This window comes from Haplochromis burtoni, unplaced genomic scaffold, assembly GCF_018398535.1.
Source record: "Haplochromis burtoni strain Fernald_Lab_line unplaced genomic scaffold, NCSU_Asbu1 Contig_44, whole genome shotgun sequence".
Lineage (NCBI taxonomy): Eukaryota > Metazoa > Chordata > Actinopteri > Cichliformes > Cichlidae > Haplochromis > Haplochromis burtoni.
The window spans coordinates 2,867,757-2,888,333 of record NW_024582405.1 but is presented as its reverse complement, the minus strand read 5'-3'; the positions used below and the strand labels follow the sequence as shown (position 1 = coordinate 2,888,333).

The following is a 20,577-nucleotide window of genomic DNA, read 5'->3' as shown; positions in this document are numbered from 1 at the left end:
ACTCTTTTATTCTTTTATTATTTTGTTGTTTCAGCAACATTTCATTTAAAAACTGTATTTTTGAGTTAAAATAAATATTTATAATCTTAATAAATTACAAATTAAAAAAGGCATGAACATTTTTTTGTATCGAAAAAATATCGAACTGTGACACCAAAGTATCGAACCGAACCGAACTGTGAATTTTGTGTATCGTTGCACCCCTAATATATATATACATATATATATGTGTGTGTGTGTGTGTGTGTGTGTGTGTGTGTGTATATATATATGTATATATGTATGTATATATATGTATGTATGTATGTATACTTTTGCACTCAGTGTTTTACTTTAGAATATATGCTTAAGAAGAAAAAAATTCTCAGAGTGCTCATTGCTAGAAGCAATGTAAATGTAATTTTAATAAAACATAGTAGGAAATATGTGTGCTAAGCATTAAAAATAAATCTTTATTTATTTGTTCTAAATTATGGAAAAACAGCTTCTTCTAACTGCCCAGTCTTTTAATCATTATATCTTGCAGCACTGCTTCACCAGTAAGGTAAAAGACAAAAAGGCTTCAGTGGTTCATAGTTAGATTAAAATATGAGGACGCTGAAAAGAGTTTTTCCATTTCCGCATGTATGTCTTATTGTTGGGTCTTTACCTTACAATGTAAAGTGCCACGAGGCAACTGTTCTTGTGATTTGGTGCTACATAAATAAAACTGAAGTGAACAATTTTCTTTTTTTTAAATAAACTTGTGAAAAATAAATCCTTTTAGTTTCTCTCTTTCCTTCAACATAAATAATAACGAAAATCAATAAATCAATCATCAAAATGAAATCCTAAAAACAAAAAAATAAAGATTCCACTTACTGCAAAAAGCACATTGAAGAAGACAAAAATGCACTTGAGACATCCATTAATTTTCCCCATCTTCAATTTTTAGAGGTGATGCAGTGAGGTTGTAACCCAGAGTGTAAGAATGTGCAGCTTTTCTGCCGTTTGTGAACACACAGAGTGAATGTGAATTCAGGAAGACGCAGAAGTGAAACACAAAAGGCTTCTCTGAGGACAAACCCTCACATCTATAGTAAGACCTCATAAAACACATGCAGTTAGAAAAAAAAACATGCTTTAGTTCTCATGAACTTAATAACAGGAAGCAAAACAAAAACTGAAAGAAAAAAACATATCAAAGAATTATTTCTGACTACTGTATAAAGAACACTGGCAAACAGAATGGGGGGGAGTAAACGTAATACAGCAGAGATAAGACTGCAGTCCTCCAGTCTTCCATTAAGAGCCTCAACATCGTCTTGGGTTTTGAGAGGTAAAACCACCCCTTCAAGGAATTATGCAACTAAATCAATTTTTCTACTTCAGCAAGGCATTTAACATCTTGCTATGAACCAGTTGAGTCTCCTTCACTTCATCTAAAATGGCAAGGACTTTTCGCTTGATTCACTGTGGCTGCTCAGTTTATTTTGCATCAGTTTAACACTTGGCCTAGAGAGGTTAAAGCACACAACATTTACTATAGCAGTCGTTCTCAAATTGTAATACGTGTACCACCTACGTCTGGTGGTACGTGGGAAGTCTCCAATATTTTTTTGTTAGGATTAAATAATTGTATATGTCATGGGTGTGCACTAGAAGGGATCCAGATAGCAAGGAAACATTGAATCAACGTTGAGGTGTGACGTTGACCTAACGTTACACTTGCACCCTTTATTGTTATTGAAACGTCAGTTTTTGATATTGAATCAATGTTGAAAGCTGACATTGATTCGACGCTATATTTTCTAATACTGTTGACATTGAAACAATGTCAGATTCTAATATTGAAACACTGTTGAACTATGATGTTGATTTTCCACTTCTTTCGCACAGTTGCTTTTTATTGAAACAGCAGTTACTGTAAATCATGACTGGAAATCTACCATTCTTTATAGGTATTTTAATCAATACTAAACTACTACATGTTTCCATCATATTTAAACCACCTAAACACATAATTGTACTTATTCCTCAAATTGGACACCCTTTATATGTTAAATAATGTCTCACAATGTATCATGTCAATAGTCAGTTCTAAAAACAGAAAGCATCAGACATCATGTCACAGAGAAAAAAAAAACAAAAAAACAAAAAAAGGTCAATAGACATGTATCATTTGCAAAATATTTTATTAAAAGACAAAGTTTCCTATTAAGATTTCCATGTTTCACGTCACTTTTTAATTTTTACAATCCGGAGTGTATCTGAGCCATTTCTGGACTGCTTGAGCAAAGACAAACTCAGACATAGAGTTTGCCCCTACCTGCTGCGTCAGGCCATCTAGGACAAAAATAGACACACACACAAAAAAAAGACAAAAAAAGTGAATTAGAGCACATGAATAAGCTCTTGTTAATTGTCCCCAGCAGGGAGAAAGTATGTAAATTCCTAGGCTGATAAACTTGAAAGTCACGAGGCAGAAATCAGCAAACTGCTGCATTTGATTCCCAAAGAGCTATGAGCTGAAAATGTGATATGTGTTGGCATGGTGTGCCGTGAATCCTTTAAAAAAAAAATAAACATGGGGTCCTTGGGCTGTACAAACTGTACAACCCGAGGACAAAACAAGCCGAAGACCAAAGACTCCATCTCCAGATTAACCGGACATGAAAGTCTTGTTATTAAGAAAGACAAAGTAATATAGCAAAAACCGGACATAGGAAATGTGAAACACACCCAGCACATCAATTGATCCCTTTATTGTTTACTTTAGGCTCATAAAACTACAATAAATGATAAAACTTACCAAATATGCATCTGCACAGCGCTGTCTCTTTAAATGCCATTTTTTGCTGTCTGGTCCTTGTTTTTTTTCCCTGCCCAGTTGAGTACCGAGGCCAGCTCGTTTGGCGGTGCGGCAGACTCGCACCTCCAGTGTGGTCCCTCCAATCAAGGCAAAGCGCCTCACCTATAGACACATTTTAAGAGCTGGAATTAGCGTGTCTCATGTCTTAAATGTGTACGCAAGTGCTTGTGTGTTTAATCAACAGGCATGTTATGTATTTTAATCAAATCTGATAGCTATTACACTTTATAGTTACAAAGTGTACATAACCTTTATATACTTACCATTGCCTTATTTGCCTCCGGTGATTGAAGGGCTGCCCCTGCATTGTTTAGCTCCTCAATGTTGTGCAAAGGCAAATCCAGAGGCAATACCCCAGCATCTACAGATTCATTGCAGCAGGGATGGCGGTTGGCTCTGACCTCCTCACGGAGTTTGTTAACTGCTCTGGTCAGGTCTGACAGCATCGTTAACATTTTTTGTGAGGTCGCATCTGTTTCAGAGAACAATTCTAGAAAGATTAATGGCTTAAGCAGTGGGAGGCGAAAAACGAATATATCCATAAGTGATGGTGTAACATTCTGCATTCAAATATTAGTTGTTGTAACTGCTAAAAGTGTTTACTATTTTTTGCCTGTCACATATATTTGATATTTGTATATGTAGCTTGCCATCACCAGTGTGTGAATGTGTGTGTGATTGGGTGGATGACTGAATGTGTAAAGCGCTTTGGGGTCCTTAGAGACTAGTAAAAGCGCTATACAAATATAGGCCATTTACCATTTATACCATGTAAACTGTGAAATTCCAAGATTTTCAAACTTGCCTTGTAATAGTGGCCTCACAGAGTCTCTGGAATCTACAGGAAAAAAATCACAACAAGATGACATTCAGGAGTTGGTGTTTTGAAGATAAGAGTACAATGACATTGTGATGCAGCTTTAAAACTATTTTAAAAGCATACCATCTATAGGGAAGACATCGACATCAGACTGCATGCTGGGGAGATTGCAAAGCTGTGTCGGAAAGTCATGTATGCATGCAACGTAAAGTTAGGTGAGCATGCAACGTACAGTCACGTGGGCATGCCGCGTGAGCATTCGAACTGAGTCTAAAGTTTTGGTTACCTGGAGGGATGTACCACTGTGAGAGGGGTGCTGTGGAATAGTCCAAGTGATCGCTGCTGTAATTTCCCAGTCAACTATACATAAATTGCACGTCGACACGATTTTTTAAAGCTGGTGAACTCGACCAGAAATCATTGATAACAAAAGAACAATAATTCTACTTTCTCCGGTACTTTATACCCGCTCAGTTGCAATGCAATTTAACGCTCAACTACAAATCAATGGCTTTTTGATGGTGACCGGCGCGGAATGATGGTCAACTATAAATAGACATTTTCTCGATGTTGTTGTTGCCACCTGGTCGACTACAAATAGATCAAATATCAATGACAAAAAAACAACGGTAAATCAACATCATTACAATGTCCCTATAGTAAGACCGTCGGTTTACCACAGTATTTCAATGTTGTTACAACATTGGCATTTCAACCCTGACCGTAACGACGGATCGGATGAAAAATCAACATTAATTCAATGTCGTCTTGCTATCTGGGGAAGCCCATATAAACAGAAGGAGCAATTTTATCAGATCAGGACTTACCCCGCAAGGGCAGAGCTTCAAGCTCGGCCTGCCGCTGCTCCGTGTTCCAAACAAACGGTTGACATCTCTCTATCCTGTGGAATGCATCCACCATCAGTCTTACTTTCCACCAAGAGTGTACCTCCACTTCTTGCGGCTCACTAGACCAACTTCTCCATTCAGCAGCATTCTTCCTCCTCCCGTGCCCTCCAAGCCTGCTTAGCTTACACCAGCTCAGATCGGCTCCCATGCTCACTCCCCACAGTCAGTCTCTTTCTGTCCCACCCCATAACATGTACATACTTTATAAATTCTTTACCGCAAGATAACGGAAATTGAGTTTAAACTAGGCCCTGCCTGTCTTTTTAAAAAGATATATTCATTTTTATATCAGCCAATAGGCAAGCGTATTAGGCCAGCCTAACTGGTAGCTAAAAGGGTTGACAATGTAAGTCGTGATGGCAAGTGGAGGAATGAAAAATGATGGTGCAAAAGTGATGCAATCCTGGCTTTAGTATCAGAAGGAGAACTGTAGTGAATATTTTGACCTGTACATCAGAAACTGAAGTCGATGACAATGAACCCAGCAGAGGTGCTAGTAGTAACATTTGCAGTACCAGTGAAAGTTCTATGGTACGTGATAGCATCAAATGATGCAAAACAGTAGTGGTGCAGCGGATTACGGTTGATCCGATCCCACTCCACGGTTCGGCACGCACATGATCCGAAGATTCGAAAAAGAAGGAAAAAAAAGTATGTGTATGGTGCACGTGGTGGGTCTGTCAAGTGACAGTTATGGCCAGCGCTAGCTATCCAGGTGGATGAGCAGAGGAGTTTGCGGTATTTAAGCAGCCCTTTCCTGCCCAGTCCGACCGGGCTAAAGCTATTACAAAAGCTACTGGGGTGTTTAGCTGCAGATGGGAGGCCGTATTCCATTGTCCAAAACAAGGGGTTTAAACTATGATGAAGATGCTTGAGCCATGCTATGATATCCCGTTGCGCATCCACTTTAGTGGCAAGATCATTCCAGGCATGTATGAGCAGGAAAAGATTTAAGTTATGGCTGAACTGTCCCAGGCATCTTCTATTGCCCTAACCCATACAAATGGGTGGACCTCCAGGTCAACGGAAAGCTACGTGACCGTGACCGCTCATTATATCACACTGGAGTGCGATATAATGAGTGGTATTATTGTAGGGTCTACCTTACAATATAAAGCACCTTGAGGCGACTGTTGTTGTGATTTGGCGGTTTATAAATAAAATTGAATTGAATTGAGTGGTAGATACAAAGCCCTATACTGACCTATATTGTACCATAATTTTTTTTTAATAATTGCGTGGACTGAGCCTAGAGTTTAATGTTTTTAACAGGCAAAACATACTTCAATAAGTAAAAAAGTAAATGTTCAATTTTTGTCTTTTTCTTTTTTTTACTGATCCGAAAATTGATCTGATCCATGACTTAAAACCGTGATCCGATCCGAGCCGTGAGAGTTTTGATCCGTTGCACCACTACAAAACAGTGAGGAAATATGATTTGAATTATATCAAGTTTGGATTCTTTTTGGAGTGGCATAGAAGATGAGCCCACGCTTAGTGTGTGGCGAAGTTCTTAGCAATGAATGCATGTAACCATCAGTGTTGGGTAAGTTACTTTAAATTAGTAAATGGTAAATGGCCTGTATTTGTATAGCGCTTTACTAGTCCCTAAGGACCCCAAAGCGCTTTACACATCCAGTCATCCACCCATTCACACACACACTCACACACTGGTGATGGCAGCTACATTGTAGCCACAGCCGCCCTGGGGCGCACTGACAGAGGCGAGGCTGCCGGACACTGGAGCCACCGGGCCCTCTGACCACCACCAGTAGGCAACAGGTGGCAAGTGTCTTGCCCAAGGACACAACGACCGAGGCTGTCTGAGCCGGGGCTCGAACTGGCAACCTTCCGATTACAAGACGAACATGTTAAAAATAACTGAACTCTTGAGCCACGATCGCCAGCTCTACGGGAAGAAGTTCCTCCTGTGCACAGACCATGCGTCCCTCACTTGGCTGCTCAGCTTTAAAGAACCGGAGGGACAGCTAGCCCGGTGGTTGGAGACATTGCAAGATTACCACTTTGAGGTTCGTCACTGGGTCGAGGCTCCCAGTTGTTGTAGTCGCGGGTTCGTCTGTGTGTCCACCCCTGTATTTCTGCCGTGTGTTTCTCCATGTTCCAAGGTTTCACACCTCAGGTTTTCATGTTTCAAGTTTCTCATTGCAGGTTTTTGTTCTTTTCATTGTTATTTTGTAGCTGTTCCCAGTTTAGGTTTTTGTTTGCATAGTTCCCTGCAATGCTCCGCTTTGGTTTTTATTTTGCCTTTCATTGTTAATAAATTTTCTCACAACTACGCTATTGTCCATGCTTGCGTTTGGGTTCATCCTCCTCCTCCAGACGATCTGCCACGCAGATCATGACAAGGTGACAGTCAGCAGAGTTTTAGGACAGTTGTCTACCAGTTGTGTATGGCAGTTGTCTGCGGTTTAATAGGCGAGTGGGTCTATCACATGCTTTGCCATGTGACTGGGCTGGGCAGACATCTCCAAAATCATTGAAGCACTTTTGGAAATAGGACAAACCAACCAGATATCTGAAGATTAAACTGCTACATTTTCAGCTAAAACAATTTTAAAGGGGTAATAGGGTATTTCAAAGCACGGTTCAGTTATTTTCAACATGTTCATAGTTGTTGTTGAGAAACGCCACCAGGCCAAAGCAATGGTTTTGACTCAATCAGCATTAACCTCGCCTCCTGACTTTGATGGGTGAGGCTGACAGATAATATTAATTCAAGAACAAAGCCACAGGGTCAGGACTGCCAAAATGAAATAAATAAATACATAATTAAATAATTAAATGTGTCATTAATTAAATAAAAATTGAAATAAAGAAATAATTGATTAAATGTTTTAAATTGAATGAATAGGCATTTAATAAATTATTTAAATATTGATTTAATTCATTCATTCAAATGTTAGTAATTAATAAAAGATGTATTATTTATTTAATGGCGTATTTAATTGATTTATTTTGTCACTCCTGGCCCTCCATTTTACCAGACCAGAGGCTCGCTTTCCATTCAAAACATCCTCCAGTCAGCTTGGGTCCTCATTCTTCTATAATTCCTCTGCCACCGCAGACATGACACAGATAAGATAAAATAAGAACTCCATTGATTCCTCTTGGGGAAATTCACTTGTCACAGGAGCAATAAAAAGTTATGAAAACGGACAAAAGAGTAGAAAAAAATATAACATGTAATATCAAGACAAGCAAAAAATACAAATAGAAAACCAAAGACAAAAGTCAATTACAGTGGTCCCTCGCTATAACCTGGTTCACCTTTTGCGGCCTCGCTGTTTCGTGGATTTTTTTGTGCAATTTTGCATGCTTTTTTGTTTGTTTGTTTGCATTGTGTTCTGTGTCCTGATCGGCTGTAGACCACTGTCAATCAATCTCCTCCGTTCTGTGTCTTCTGTCCTGTAAAAAATGCATTCAGCTTGTCAAATTTATATAAATCTTTGATTGCTGGCAGTGTGACTCTGAAGTGCTGTACTGTATGTTTGTAAGTTTTTTTCCCCAACAAACACAACAATGTTGACGAAATGTTTTTTACCGTTAAAGGAACCTGCGGTAGCACCCAACAGGCGGGGGAAGATGCAAACCATCGCACAAAAAGTTCAAGCTAAAGGAAGATAGAACTTATCGTACTTTCAACTCATTATAAACGATTAAAAAATCCACAAATAACAAAAATGAACACCAGTTAAAGAAAAGTGAATGGTTCAGTCCAAAATGTGCTCCAGTCAGACATTAAACTTCAGTAAAATTATGCAGTAATGAAACTTAACTTTAATCTGAGCCAAACCGATTTTCTCAGTTGTAAATAAAAAAGTGAACTAAACGTTACCCAACAGAACCTGAATGAATTATGTCCAGTGTTTAACATCTACTGAAGCAAATTAGTTTGACTTTCATTTGGCCTTGTAATATAATTTTAATTGCTATAGAAATACATTTTGACTTGACACTGACTGCTAAAACTCAGCGAAGCTGTGTGCTGGTAACCGGATATCAGCCGCTGATAAAGTGCTCTGTAGTGTCCATCTCCTCCTTTTAAATCCTGTTTGTCATCTTTAACCCACATCAGTCACTCTAAGAGAAACACAAGCTCCAGCACTTTTGCGCTCAGAAAACAAACTACATTTAGGTCTACTTAATTTGTGCACAAATTTGCGTTATATTGAGCAGTTGCCCTCGTTAAACTGCAACTATCACCAGGTGATGTGTTTCCAGAATCAGCAGCAGGTGTTTAACAGCTGACAGGTGAGCAGGAAGTACTGTATGCATGTAAACTGAGGGAATATCAAGCTGGTCAGTGGTGCCGTGAGGAAAATGTTGGCTTGTTATTTACAGAAACATGGAGACACAAGACAAGGCAAAATTTTAATTAAAATCATTATTCCTTCATTGTTGTCTGAAGATAATATTGATGCATCTATGCATTTGTCTAAGCATCTGGAACATGGAGAGTGGAATATGTAAACATATCTAACTGGTTAACGTAAAAAAAACCCAGTTAGACTGGAACACCGAGACTGTGAGCTCGGTACACTGTCAGCTGACTGTTAGCAGAGCTAGCAGCATCACCGAAAACATCGTTGCACTTTTGTTCTATGTTGACAACCTGACCAGAAACCAAACCAAACCAACAGCAACTTCATAAACTCAAAGCACAACATAGAAGAGCCAACTTGACAGGACAAGACTCGACAGTACACCTGCATCTAAAGGACAAAGGTCACTCTTTCGAGGATGCCAATGTTCACATTTTGGACAGAGAAGACAGATAGTCTGAAAGAGGAGTGGAAGAAGCCATCTATGTCCACTGTGAATGACTATCTTTGAACAGAGGGTCTGGTTTATGACACCAACCGTCTGTCACCCACTATGCAGTACTGAGATCAATTCACAGGTGCCTCTAACCACACTCACATCTTGTTTCAGGTGACCTCAATAGTTCAAATGATAGAGTGAGGCAAATCTGTTGACTTGCTTTCTAGTCACAAACACTTTTTGTTGTCTCTCTGGAACTTAAAGACTACTTGGTTTTGTGAACTAGTCAACAGGATAAATCGATTACACTGAGGTGGTGCGTTAGTTTTTCAGTTAGCAGCACCACGTGCTGGTCATATTCAGGATCAAAACACTGGCTCCATCGCAATACTAGCCAATGTATTCATTATATATTACTCATACACCAACATAGTTTTAAGAAGTAAATAGGTCAAGGTGTCCAAATAACAACCAAAGGCACATTCATGAGGATGTGAAATTTTTTTATCACAGCGAAACTCAATGTGACAAAAAAAAACACACCCACAGACGAGGTGTTGTATTCTCATGCTGCAGGTAGGTGTGAGCTTTCAGTGGTTGTGTGCTGGATTGTTTTTTTGGTTGTTTTTTTTGGTTTGTCACACTGTGAGAAAACTGTGCGGAAGTTTAGAATCTGCAAGACGCAACTGTATGTGCTGCTCTGCATCTGTACAAAAAGAATTCACGGCTGAACAAGAGATGGACTGATCCAATATTACGTATCGGTCCGATACTGACCTAAATTACTGGATCGGATATCGGAGAGAAATAAAAAATGTAATCCAATCCATTAAATATCACAAAAGCACCTCACAAAACTTGCGACACACCATAACTCTCCTCATAACGCTAGCATGTTGGAGCAGTATGCATCATGTCATTGAACGGCTGTGGCGCGAGAACTGTTGGTGGTCTGGTTGAGCATTTGGAGCTTCGCTAACACCCCGGCATTTCATCTCCGAGGAAGTGATCCCAGAGAGAAGTAAAGCAAGTGCGTAAGTTCACCTCTGAATGTTTGTAAAGCATTCCCACGTTAAGCTTAACCGATATATGGAGCGACTGCCTTTCTCTCCCTCCCTCTCCTGCTGCTACTTCAATCGTGAAACTGAAACGTGAAACTTTTCTGTCACTAGTCCGTCTCTCTTCTTTGTTTTTGGCCCACTTCGCACCAGAAAGAGGAAACCAGCGGCTGAACAACAGCAGCACGTTTAAGCTTGATAAGCTGTTGTTAGAATTTATTTAATATTACTTTCTACACCAGGATCCTTTTTTTATGTAGCTGACGGCTGGTAACTGTGCAGGGGCGGATCTAGCAAAGTTTAGCCAGGGGGGCAGGTAGGGCATTAACAGGGAAAAGGGCCAAAAAGACATACTTTTCTTTCTTATTCTCATTTAACATGTCTAGCTTTTATTAAATAATTATCTGAATCTTACACCCAAAGTTTTAATTTGATGTAAAATGAATAGAAGTCCATTACTGTATATAGTAACTATTAAGTCTAATATACCCTAGTACAGCGGTCCCCAACCTTTTTTGCGCCACGGACCGGTTTATGCCCGACAATATTTTCATGGTCCGGCCTTTAAGGTGTCGCGGATAAATACAACAAAATAAAACTAGTACTGGTACCGAAAAAAAGATTTATTCATAACACACGTGAAAAGACCAAGGAAAACCGAGTAAACGATAAAAATGATAACAAAATAACGCTGAAAACCGATTAAAACCCTGAAAACTATACATTTCACACCTGAGCCTCAACTCTCGCGGCCCGGTACCAAACGGCTCATGGACCGGTACCGGTCCGAGGCCCGGGGGTTGGGGACCGCTGCCCTAGTAAGCTATAGTACTTTGGGAAGGCTATGCAGTCTGCAATTCTGTTGAAGAAAGATGTTGAATCTATTTAATTATTTTTGAAAAATAATTGGTTTCTGTGCAATTTTTTCCACACTGCTTCCAATTAAGGTTGATTATGTCGATTAAGCATTGAGAGGTGGAGGGTGGTTCCCTTTTTTTAATTTATTTATTTATTTTTTTGTTGCTGGGAGTTGGAACCCTATTAGTTAGGTTGTTTAATATTTCCACTAAGTACTCTTTAAAATACCAGAATAGGGAGGATGGTGTAGGTTTAAGTTTATTAGATTGATTAGTATTGTGAAACTATGAACTATTTTTTTTGCATACAGGTATAACAGAATAGCTTTATTGTTGTTGTTTTTTTTTTAAACTTTAGTATGAACTTATACAAAATGCAGCAAGATATAAAAAAAAACAGTTTTATTGATTAAAAAACACTATATTGGATTCATGTCGGTATCGGCAGATATCCAAATTTATGATATCGGTATCAGACATAAAAAGGTGGTATCGTGCCGTCTCTAAGCTGAACACAGCAGTGTCCTCAAATAACCACCACTGAATGCACAAAAATGTCCAGCATTGAAAATGATGCAGCAGACCACACCGCATGCCGCTGCTGTCAACTAAAAAGGAAACTGGATCTGCATGTATGAGAGAATCAGTCTGTGGTGGTGAAGTTTTCTTTGGTTGATCTAATATCATCTTAGTGGTTTGAATGCCATATCTTGAAGAACAGCACACGCAATGAGCAACACTCACACATCATCACACTGGAGCATCTCACACGGAAATAAAATGCCACACAAACATTACTGCAGTCTAACAGCTGTTTCCACAATAATGATAAAAGCATCATTCAAAAAAGAAAAATGTATCTCAAATTTGTTTGGGAGTTATGGCGCTGAGTTTGTTAGGCTTAATCAACTCATTTAGCAAATCATAATCCAGTAAACAGAACTGAAGTGTGGCTGAGCAGTGATTGATTTTTTGGATGTGCAGCCGTCACCTGTAATGTGGAAAAGGATCACAAGTGAGAGTTTTTAAAGAGTTTTTAATACAGTGTTCCTGATAAAGTGCTCAGTTACTTTATAGATGACTGATATATATGACACTAGATATTGTTTACCTTTAATTTCTTTATCAGAAGTCTAAAAAGAACAAATGTTATGTAGTTTGATAGCAAATACTGTTGCACTAAAATATCTTAGAACAATGTCACGTAAACCTTTTAAGTACAGTTTACATCATTTATAAATGTAATACATAAATAAATGTATATCTATATGAATCTGATTTTTTCTTTGAAGCATGTTGCCATTTCGTGACTGCAGGAAGGTTAGCAGACGTCATGGCCTTTAACTTCAAGCAGTTGAGGTTTTGGTAAGGAACATTTCTGGGAGACATCATTTTCACATCACAGTTTCTGAACCACAAAGAGGTGCACCTAGGCGAGAGGAAGTTGAAAGCAGGTCGGTAAGAATTCTTTTAAATCTTTTTGTATTTTTGTAAGTGGTTACTTAGAAATAGGTCATAGCGTTTACAGAACTCCCACTCTCTGCTGGTTTTCTAAATGTGTGGTGTTAATATAAAAATTACTTGAGTATAAACTTACAGAGTGCAGTAAGTTTTTTTTATATTTATATAAGATATTTAAAGAAAGACTAATCGATGTTTATATTTTAAACGTCTTTGATTCGATATAAAAAAACACTGGAGAACAGACACTACATAAAACGACACAGTTGTAAAAGAATCCAATAAAGACATATTAGAAGGGGCTTCCCAGATTAAGAAATTACCAGATACTGAGGTGGGACTTTATCACTTGCAGGTGGAGATGTGTGCTCTGAAGTCGATTAGGTCACACGTGAAAAACAGGAGTCTGAGTCATTCTCACCTTGAAACCTCAAAGACCCAGTGTGCACAAGCGTACATTAAACCCTTAATGCCACCATCACCCCCTGTAATTTAAGATTACACTTCTTAAATGCTCACACCCAGTGTTTGTCATATTTGAAAGACAAATTAACTCATGCCAATTAAAATTTCATTGATTCAAAACATACAAGGAGGCCTAATAAAAGCTCTATTTAAGAATTTAATGCTGTATCTATAGCAACTAATACTTGTATTATTAACAACTTCATTAATAGTATTAAAATTGATATTATGCTTCCAACTGGCTTGATAACACGGAGCTGAAATATCACCCACTAATATAGTTTGAATATGTTACAAGTAGAAGGAGTGATGGGAACACTGTTGTCTATAAAAACATTTTTAGTTTGTTTCTGCTCTGAGGTATGTTGAAAAACAGCCCCACACTGTGATGTTCCCATCTCCAGACTTCACAGTTGGTGCGGTGTTTTGATGTTCCTAAGGCAACATACAGTGCCTTCTGACCTAACATGGTTTGTGTATTATGACATCCAAAGACTTTAATTTTGGTCTCATCTGATGAGACTATTTTCTCCTAGTATTTCACAGGCTGGTTAAATGTTCTTCAGTAAACCTTAAACACACCTCAATGGAGTCTTGCGCGTTGAGCGTGCATACAGGCCATGTCGCTGGAATTGTACTTGCTGACCTTCATGTCTAGCTCTCCACAAACGCTCCTTGGCTCCTGGATAACTCTTCTGATAATTATTTTCACTTCTGTCTGAAGTTTTGCGAGGAGCACCTGGTTGTGGTGGGATTATGGCCCCAACAGCGCTCACTGGAACATTCACTGGTTTAAAAGTTTTGCAACAATAAGGTTGTGAAGATCTTGAGAGAGCTTGTTGGTTTTACCCATTATGAGATGTTTATTGTGTGACACCTTGGTAATGAGACAGTTTTTTTAGGTCATCAGTTGGGACTGAACCAGCTGATTTCAGCTGGAGTCAAGGCACTCGATGCATTTTTACACTTCCCTTTCTTTATGCGTTCAGTGCTTTTTCACTATGCCATTTCACATAATTTATGAACATCTAAGGTTTGATTTTTTTTTGGCATGTGTGGATTTGGATGGGTTGTTACCTACATCTGGTGAAAAGTTCATGTCAATGGCACCTTTAGAATCATATTTACTTAGAAAAGAATGTCATGATTTCTGTTGTTTCTATTTTCTTTTCCTAAATTTAGTCTGTTTTCACAAAAAAGTGGGTCCAATGAATGACATCTATCTTTCACACACACCAGCATAAAAATCAGGATGTCCATTAGGAGTTAAAGGAGAAATCTAAGGAGCTAAAGATGGTGTTGGTGTAAATCCAGGATGTTTTACTGTCTCAGGTTTTATGCATGAGTATTTAATTTAAAAAATAAAATCTAGTCTTCTAGGTTTTAAAATCACGAGATGAAGAACAACATGTCATATTACAGAGTTGTTGTTTTTTTTAAACAAAACAAAAAACAAGCAAAAATGTAGAAGCAGTGTGAGAAATAACTTCACCCATGATTCAGTAGCATGCGCTTTGGCAACAATAAACTAAGAAATAATGGTTTTCTGCATGACTTTATCAGTTCTCACATTGTTTTGGAGGAATTTCAGTCCACTCTTCTCCACCACTACCTTTAAGCTTTAAGTAGAAATAAGTCATTTGCACTGATATGCTGTATCTGGCTTTCACCAAACAAGGCTCTGGGCATTATGGCCAAACGCTTAAGTCTCGTCTGTCCAAAAGACATTGTTCCAGAACTCTTCAGGTTTGCTCAGATGCAACTTTGCAAACCTGAGCAGCTGTCGTATTTCTTTTAGACAAAAGAGACTTTCTCCTGGCAACCCTTCCAAACCAGACATGCTTGTTTCTTCCTTTTCTATTTGTAATGTCATATAACCTTTAACATGCTAACTGAGGCCTGTAGATGGAGCACTTGTTTTTCTTTTCAGTTTCTCTGAACACTCCACGTTCTGAATTTACTGGGACTTTCACTTATTACCTGGCTGGCAACAGTCTTTCTCAGTGTACAAAGATGGGTGTCAAATTGTTTGGCGATGACCTTTTCACCCTTCAAAGACTGATGTTGATGCTTGTAGGTATTTTGTTAACACACACCCGAATGCTCCAGAACAGCAACTGTCTGCTTTTATTGAAGTTCTTGTATTTCCTGATATGCAAAACCTTTGAACTGAAAGGCGTTGAGGGTGTATTTTCCTCTCACTTTGACTGTGTTTGTTTCCTGGAGGGTTTTTTGTAATGAGCTCATTTTCCGAGACCAACATCAACCTGCAGAGTTCATAACTTTAGCTGAAACATAAACCAAAGTGATATAGGTAGCAACATTTTTCTGGCCATATTGTTTAGTTTGTGATTTGTTAATTTTGAGCTCTTTGGGACTCCATATCAGTGTGTGCAACACTGGAAAAGGTTACCCTTTGAAGACGAAAGTCTGAGCATTGCTTTTGGGTACAAATCATTCATCTAAAAAAAAAATGATGAAAAAACAAGCAGTTTAAAAAAAGTGACACTTCCAAAACAATCTGTTATTTTTTTGGGAAGAATATCATTTTTGTTTTCTTCTTCTTCTGCAAGAACCAATTCACTCACTGTGTTTTATGTATTTTTGTGTACAATGTTTTTCATGGAGCAGAGATGACTGGAGCGACAAATGCAGTGGGGAAAAAAAATCAGTAGTTCACAGCGGAGACAAAAGAGAGAAAACTTGGGCAGATTTCATCACTGCTATGAGAATATGAATACATTTTCAGCGTTGTCAGTGCTTTTTATTTTTTCGAAAAGTCAGACAAACTTGGTTACAGAAATCAGACATGCACAGTATCAATTCAATAAGTGTGTGTGTGTGTGTGTAAAACCCATTAAAACATGGGGTTTTCTTTTTTTTTTCTTCAAAAAATAAGATAAAGAATCATGTACTCCAGTTTCTCTAATGTGAACATTCAACTGAGTTTCAGTTTTCAGTAATTTTAAATTAAATACCTTTTTTCTGTCTCAGAATTGCCACTGGGGGGCGACGTAAGCACAATCAGTTGAGACACTGAGGCAGTGCTCTCTCATTTAACAAAAATGTTTAATTTAATGTTTTAATTTCCCATTTCTAATCATTTGATCATCAAAAGTGCCATTTACTGTTACTTTACACCATAAAGACCTTCTTCCCTGTCAATAGGACCTCTAAATATCATTACACTTTCACATGTAAGTCATTTAAACACGTCACTAATCACTTTTCTGAGATTTTACTGGCTATATTACTGATCAAATGTAATAACTGACTAAATGTGAGGAATAGCCTTTTTTAATACATTTCGATTTTTCAGCACTTTTAATACAAAAGATTGTTTTACTTCCTTTACAAACCAAGAATCTGTTTCAGCAATAAATTTTCCATTTCCCACGTTTCTTTTCTATTATTCAGTTTAGACACATCTGTTTTCATATTATTTTTATTTTGGGAATCTATAACTGCAGTTCTGCTTCTTAGCAATGTGTTTAACGGCTTCCTGCTTCGATCAAAATCTGACTTCACACATTTTCTTCCCTCTTTAAATCAAATTACAAAATTCACTATTAAAATGTGGCTCAAGGTCTCGGAGGGCTTGTTCTGCACCCACAGAGCATGCTCCGTAGAGTCCTTGTCCACCTGGCTAAGGCTACGTTCACACTGCAGGTCTTAATGCTCAATTCAGATTTTTTGATCAAATCCGTTTTTTTTGTCTGCTCGTTCACACTACAAATAAAATGTGACAGCAAACGCGCTCTAGTGTGAACCCTCAAAGCGGCCCGCATGCGCAAAAGAAGACGTCACACACAACGCGCTCTGTTTAGACCCAGAGCAAACAATATTGTTTGACAGGTGGCCCTTAATATAAAGACTTCGGACTTTACGTTTCCCAATTTTTGCTTTAAGTTATTTTGTTATTTACATAATAATGTAAATAACCTAATAATTATCCTTATTGCTGTTTTAGAGGAGTGGTGCTTCAAAGGATAGTTGCAGATTTCTGTCAGAATCTGCAGATTATGCAGTACAAATAAAATTTTAACGTTTCTCCAGTCTTCCCAGCAGTTTCACCAGATGGCCAGGAAGCGTTCGCGATGTCTTCTCGGGCGCTTCTCCGGCGTCTGTCTTGTGTCAGTGACGTAAAAGACTGATTTAATGCGACTTGACCGTTCACACAGCAGTCGCTTTCTGAAACATCGGATATGTATCGGATTCAGTACCACATACGAAAGTGACCCAAATCGGATTAGAAAATATCGGATTTGTGCCGTTCACACTATCATACCATGACCAGATATGGGTCGCATAGGGTAAAAAAAAATCGTATTTGATGCGCTTTCGCCTGCAGTGTGAACGTAGCCTAAGTGATGTCACTCTGCACAGCACCATTTAACAATTATGTGACCCGACTCTGCTGAGTTTCTATATTCATCGTCTTACAGCCGCTTGTGTGAGTCTTCCTCTAAAAAAGAAAATGTGGATTGGACAGCCGTGTCATGAAAAAGAACACCCTGTATTCTTTCAGTGTTTTAACATCCGAAAGTAAACATTTAAACTCATTTTTGATGTTTTACCAATTCACTGCAGTTTAACTTTTGACCAGCAGGTGGAGCCGCTGCACCACAAACAGCCAGTCCTGTGTTCCTCCTCTTAGTTTGAAAACATGCTTCAGATAAACATGAAGATTAATGGGGGTAGTAGTATATGTATGTGTGTGCGCTTGGGTGTGTGTGCGTTAAACCCCTATTTCCCCCAATACACAAAAACAAAAATCTGTGTTAAAAGCCTGAGACTCAACTTTCTGTCCTCAGAATGATTTCATGTCTTTTATTAATAATGTTTAGTACAAACACACAAACAGCTGCAGATGGACGTTTATCAACGACAAACTAACATGGGGAGTTATTATCATTAAAGAAAGTGATTTAATCACTGAACACACACTCCTTTTAATCATAAGGACTCCAGGTACTTTTATTTTGAAGGGAACACAGATTAAACAAATTTAAATATGATTTCCCATGCTCCTTAGCAGCAGAGGCAGCGCTGAATGGACACAGCAGATTACAGTAGAGCGGACCGACAGACACTGGAAAATGTGTGTGTGGATATTATGTCTGCAAGCACAGAGAGAAGGTGTGTGTGTGCTTGTGTGTGTGTGTGTGTGTTAGCCAGAGGAGCAGCAGCCTCCAGCGGGCGTGGCCTGTGGTTCATCATCAACAATCTGTACACCCCGCCTACTTGATGCTGATTGGCTGGCTCCGTTGCCCTTCAACCTCTCCTCAGCCTGAGCAGTTTCCATCATCCCTGAAAACACAGTAGACCAGTTCAGAGGTCAAAGGTCAGATCCCGAGTTTCAAAGAAAGGTTTTTTTTACGCCCCGTTTCCTACGGATTTGAATTCTGCACACATGTTTGCACACCACTGATTTCAACCTTAGAATTATTGACAGAAACTTTGTGTCAAATGAACAGAATTCACTCACTGGCCTATTTGTTCAGTTAACCTGTTTAGTGTGATCACAAACATCTAATCAGCCAATCCTGGACAGAACTGCACCTGTCTATGACAAAATGTCTAGGGATATGGTTAATGTGATTAACTAATGTGATTTGGACAAGCTGCCAGGAAATCAAGCGATTTAACAAAATGTGTTTTATAATTAAAGAATAAATCATGTCCGCTTTAAACAAAAATATGTTGTAGAAGTTGTTCCTTAAGCCTCCAAAAAATATAAAGTTTGCTGCTCTTTGATCTTTTTGTATTGTGAAAAAAAATTAAAGATGCTGTCGGTCTTACTTTTACACAGATCCAGAAAGAGTTCCTCGATGCCTTTATTTAGCTTGGCTGATGTGTGGTAGTGTTTGGCTCCCACCGACTCGGCATAACTGCACACGAACATGAGAGTGGCCATTAAACTTTGCTCAGACTCAGGACATCGTCGCTGCTCACAGCTGAGCAGCTCGGCGTGGAAAATATAAAATAATGATGCTCACTTTAATTTTTCTTCATTATATTTTCTACTAATAATAAAAGTATTATTATTGACTAATAAGCAGCAGTTGTTACCTCTCAGCCTCTTCCACTGACACATGTCTGTCTTTGTCCAAATCTATTTTATTACCTGCAAAGAAAACAAACCTTCAGTAAAATGCCCAATTTAAGAATCATTTTAAGGTCACATCACATTATACTTTATAATCTATGATTAGCAGTTGTAGTCAACCAAAGATAATCATTACACAGTCAGAGAGTTGCATGCAAAAGTAGTCAATCACATCTCCGAATGATGGACGGGTCTCCATCAGTCTATGCAGAAATGCTCAGACTTCCCTGCACACAGCCACTTCCACTAGCTCTCCCGGTGGAGCACTAAGGCATTCCCAAACCTGCTCCTGGGTCCACCCCAGGCTCTCCTTCTAGTTGAGGTGCCCAAAACCACCTGAGCTGACTCCTTTTAATCTGGAGGAGGTGCGGCTCTACTCTGAGCCCCACCTCACCTTGTCTCTAAAAGAGAGCTGTCACAAAAATGTTTTCTGGCACTTGTATCTGTCATCTCATTGTTTTGGTCACTACCCAGAGCTGAGCTGGGAATGTGGATCGACCGGTAAATCACCAGCTTCACTTTCACACTCAGCTCTCTTCATAACAACAAATTGGTACAGCTCTCGCTCCCTCCTTTGCTCACACATTCAAAAATATCCTGAGATACTGAACTCCACTTAGAGCAGCAACCAAGAACCACAACCTCAGATGTGGAGGTGCTCACGCTTTTCCCTCCCACTTCACATCTCACCTCGCCCCAGAGTCAGGTGGAAGTTGCCGCTCAATAAAGTTAAAGAACTACATCGTCTGTGAACAAATGAGAAATTCTGTCCAGAAAAACTACCAACGAAAAACAAACAATAGCTACATACAGAGAGCAGCTCTGTCAGAGAGCAACACCTACTGAGAACGAGCATGATGCCAACTGCGCTCTCACTACAGCTGTACAAGGAATATACCACACACTCCTGAACACTCCCAGTAGGAGGTTTGTGAGTCCAGAAATTACAGAATGATTGTGAACTCCCACAGATCCTCATATATCCTCATGAGGATGAAGAGCTTTCGCAGTGTTCCACAACAGAGACAGAAACCACATTGTTCCTCATAAATCTGATGTGATCAGACATTCATTCAAATTCTTGAAACCAAAGCTACAGTGAGCACTTTCACTCTGACAGTCATTTATTCCACTGATATAAGCACTGATCATTGCTCCCTAAAAGCTCTCCAGCTTCTTTTTGCTTCCTCACAAAAGTTAATATTTAGTGCTTAGGTTCACTTTTAGCTCTGATTGGGTCTAGGGGCCACCGTATACACACACACA

At 38.9% G+C, this 20,577-nt stretch overlaps 2 protein-coding genes across 2 annotated transcripts in view; both read right to left on the bottom strand.

Annotated features, from left to right (window-relative positions):
* The window catches only part of LOC102314431 (tetraspanin-8), a gene marked incomplete in the record, with an annotated part of 33,254 nt that extends 27,078 nt beyond the window's left edge, over positions 1-6,176 (bottom strand). The window contains 2 exon segments of the mRNA XM_014333254.2: positions 862-2,953; positions 3,115-6,176. Of these exon segments, the coding sequence (XP_014188740.1) occupies positions 862-921 (60 nt within the window).
* An 11,628-nt stretch (positions 6,177-17,804) lies between these two features.
* The window catches only part of rab21 (RAB21, member RAS oncogene family), a 13,782-nt gene continuing 11,009 nt past the window's right edge, over positions 17,805-20,577 (bottom strand). Inside the window, exons 5-7 of the mRNA XM_005921110.3 lie at positions 19,275-19,329; positions 19,005-19,093; positions 17,805-18,512 (exon numbers count right to left, since the gene is read on the bottom strand). Of these exons, the coding sequence (XP_005921172.1) occupies positions 18,373-18,512; positions 19,005-19,093; positions 19,275-19,329 (284 nt within the window). The 3' untranslated portion in view covers positions 17,805-18,372. The remainder of the gene's footprint in view (positions 18,513-19,004; positions 19,094-19,274; positions 19,330-20,577) is intronic.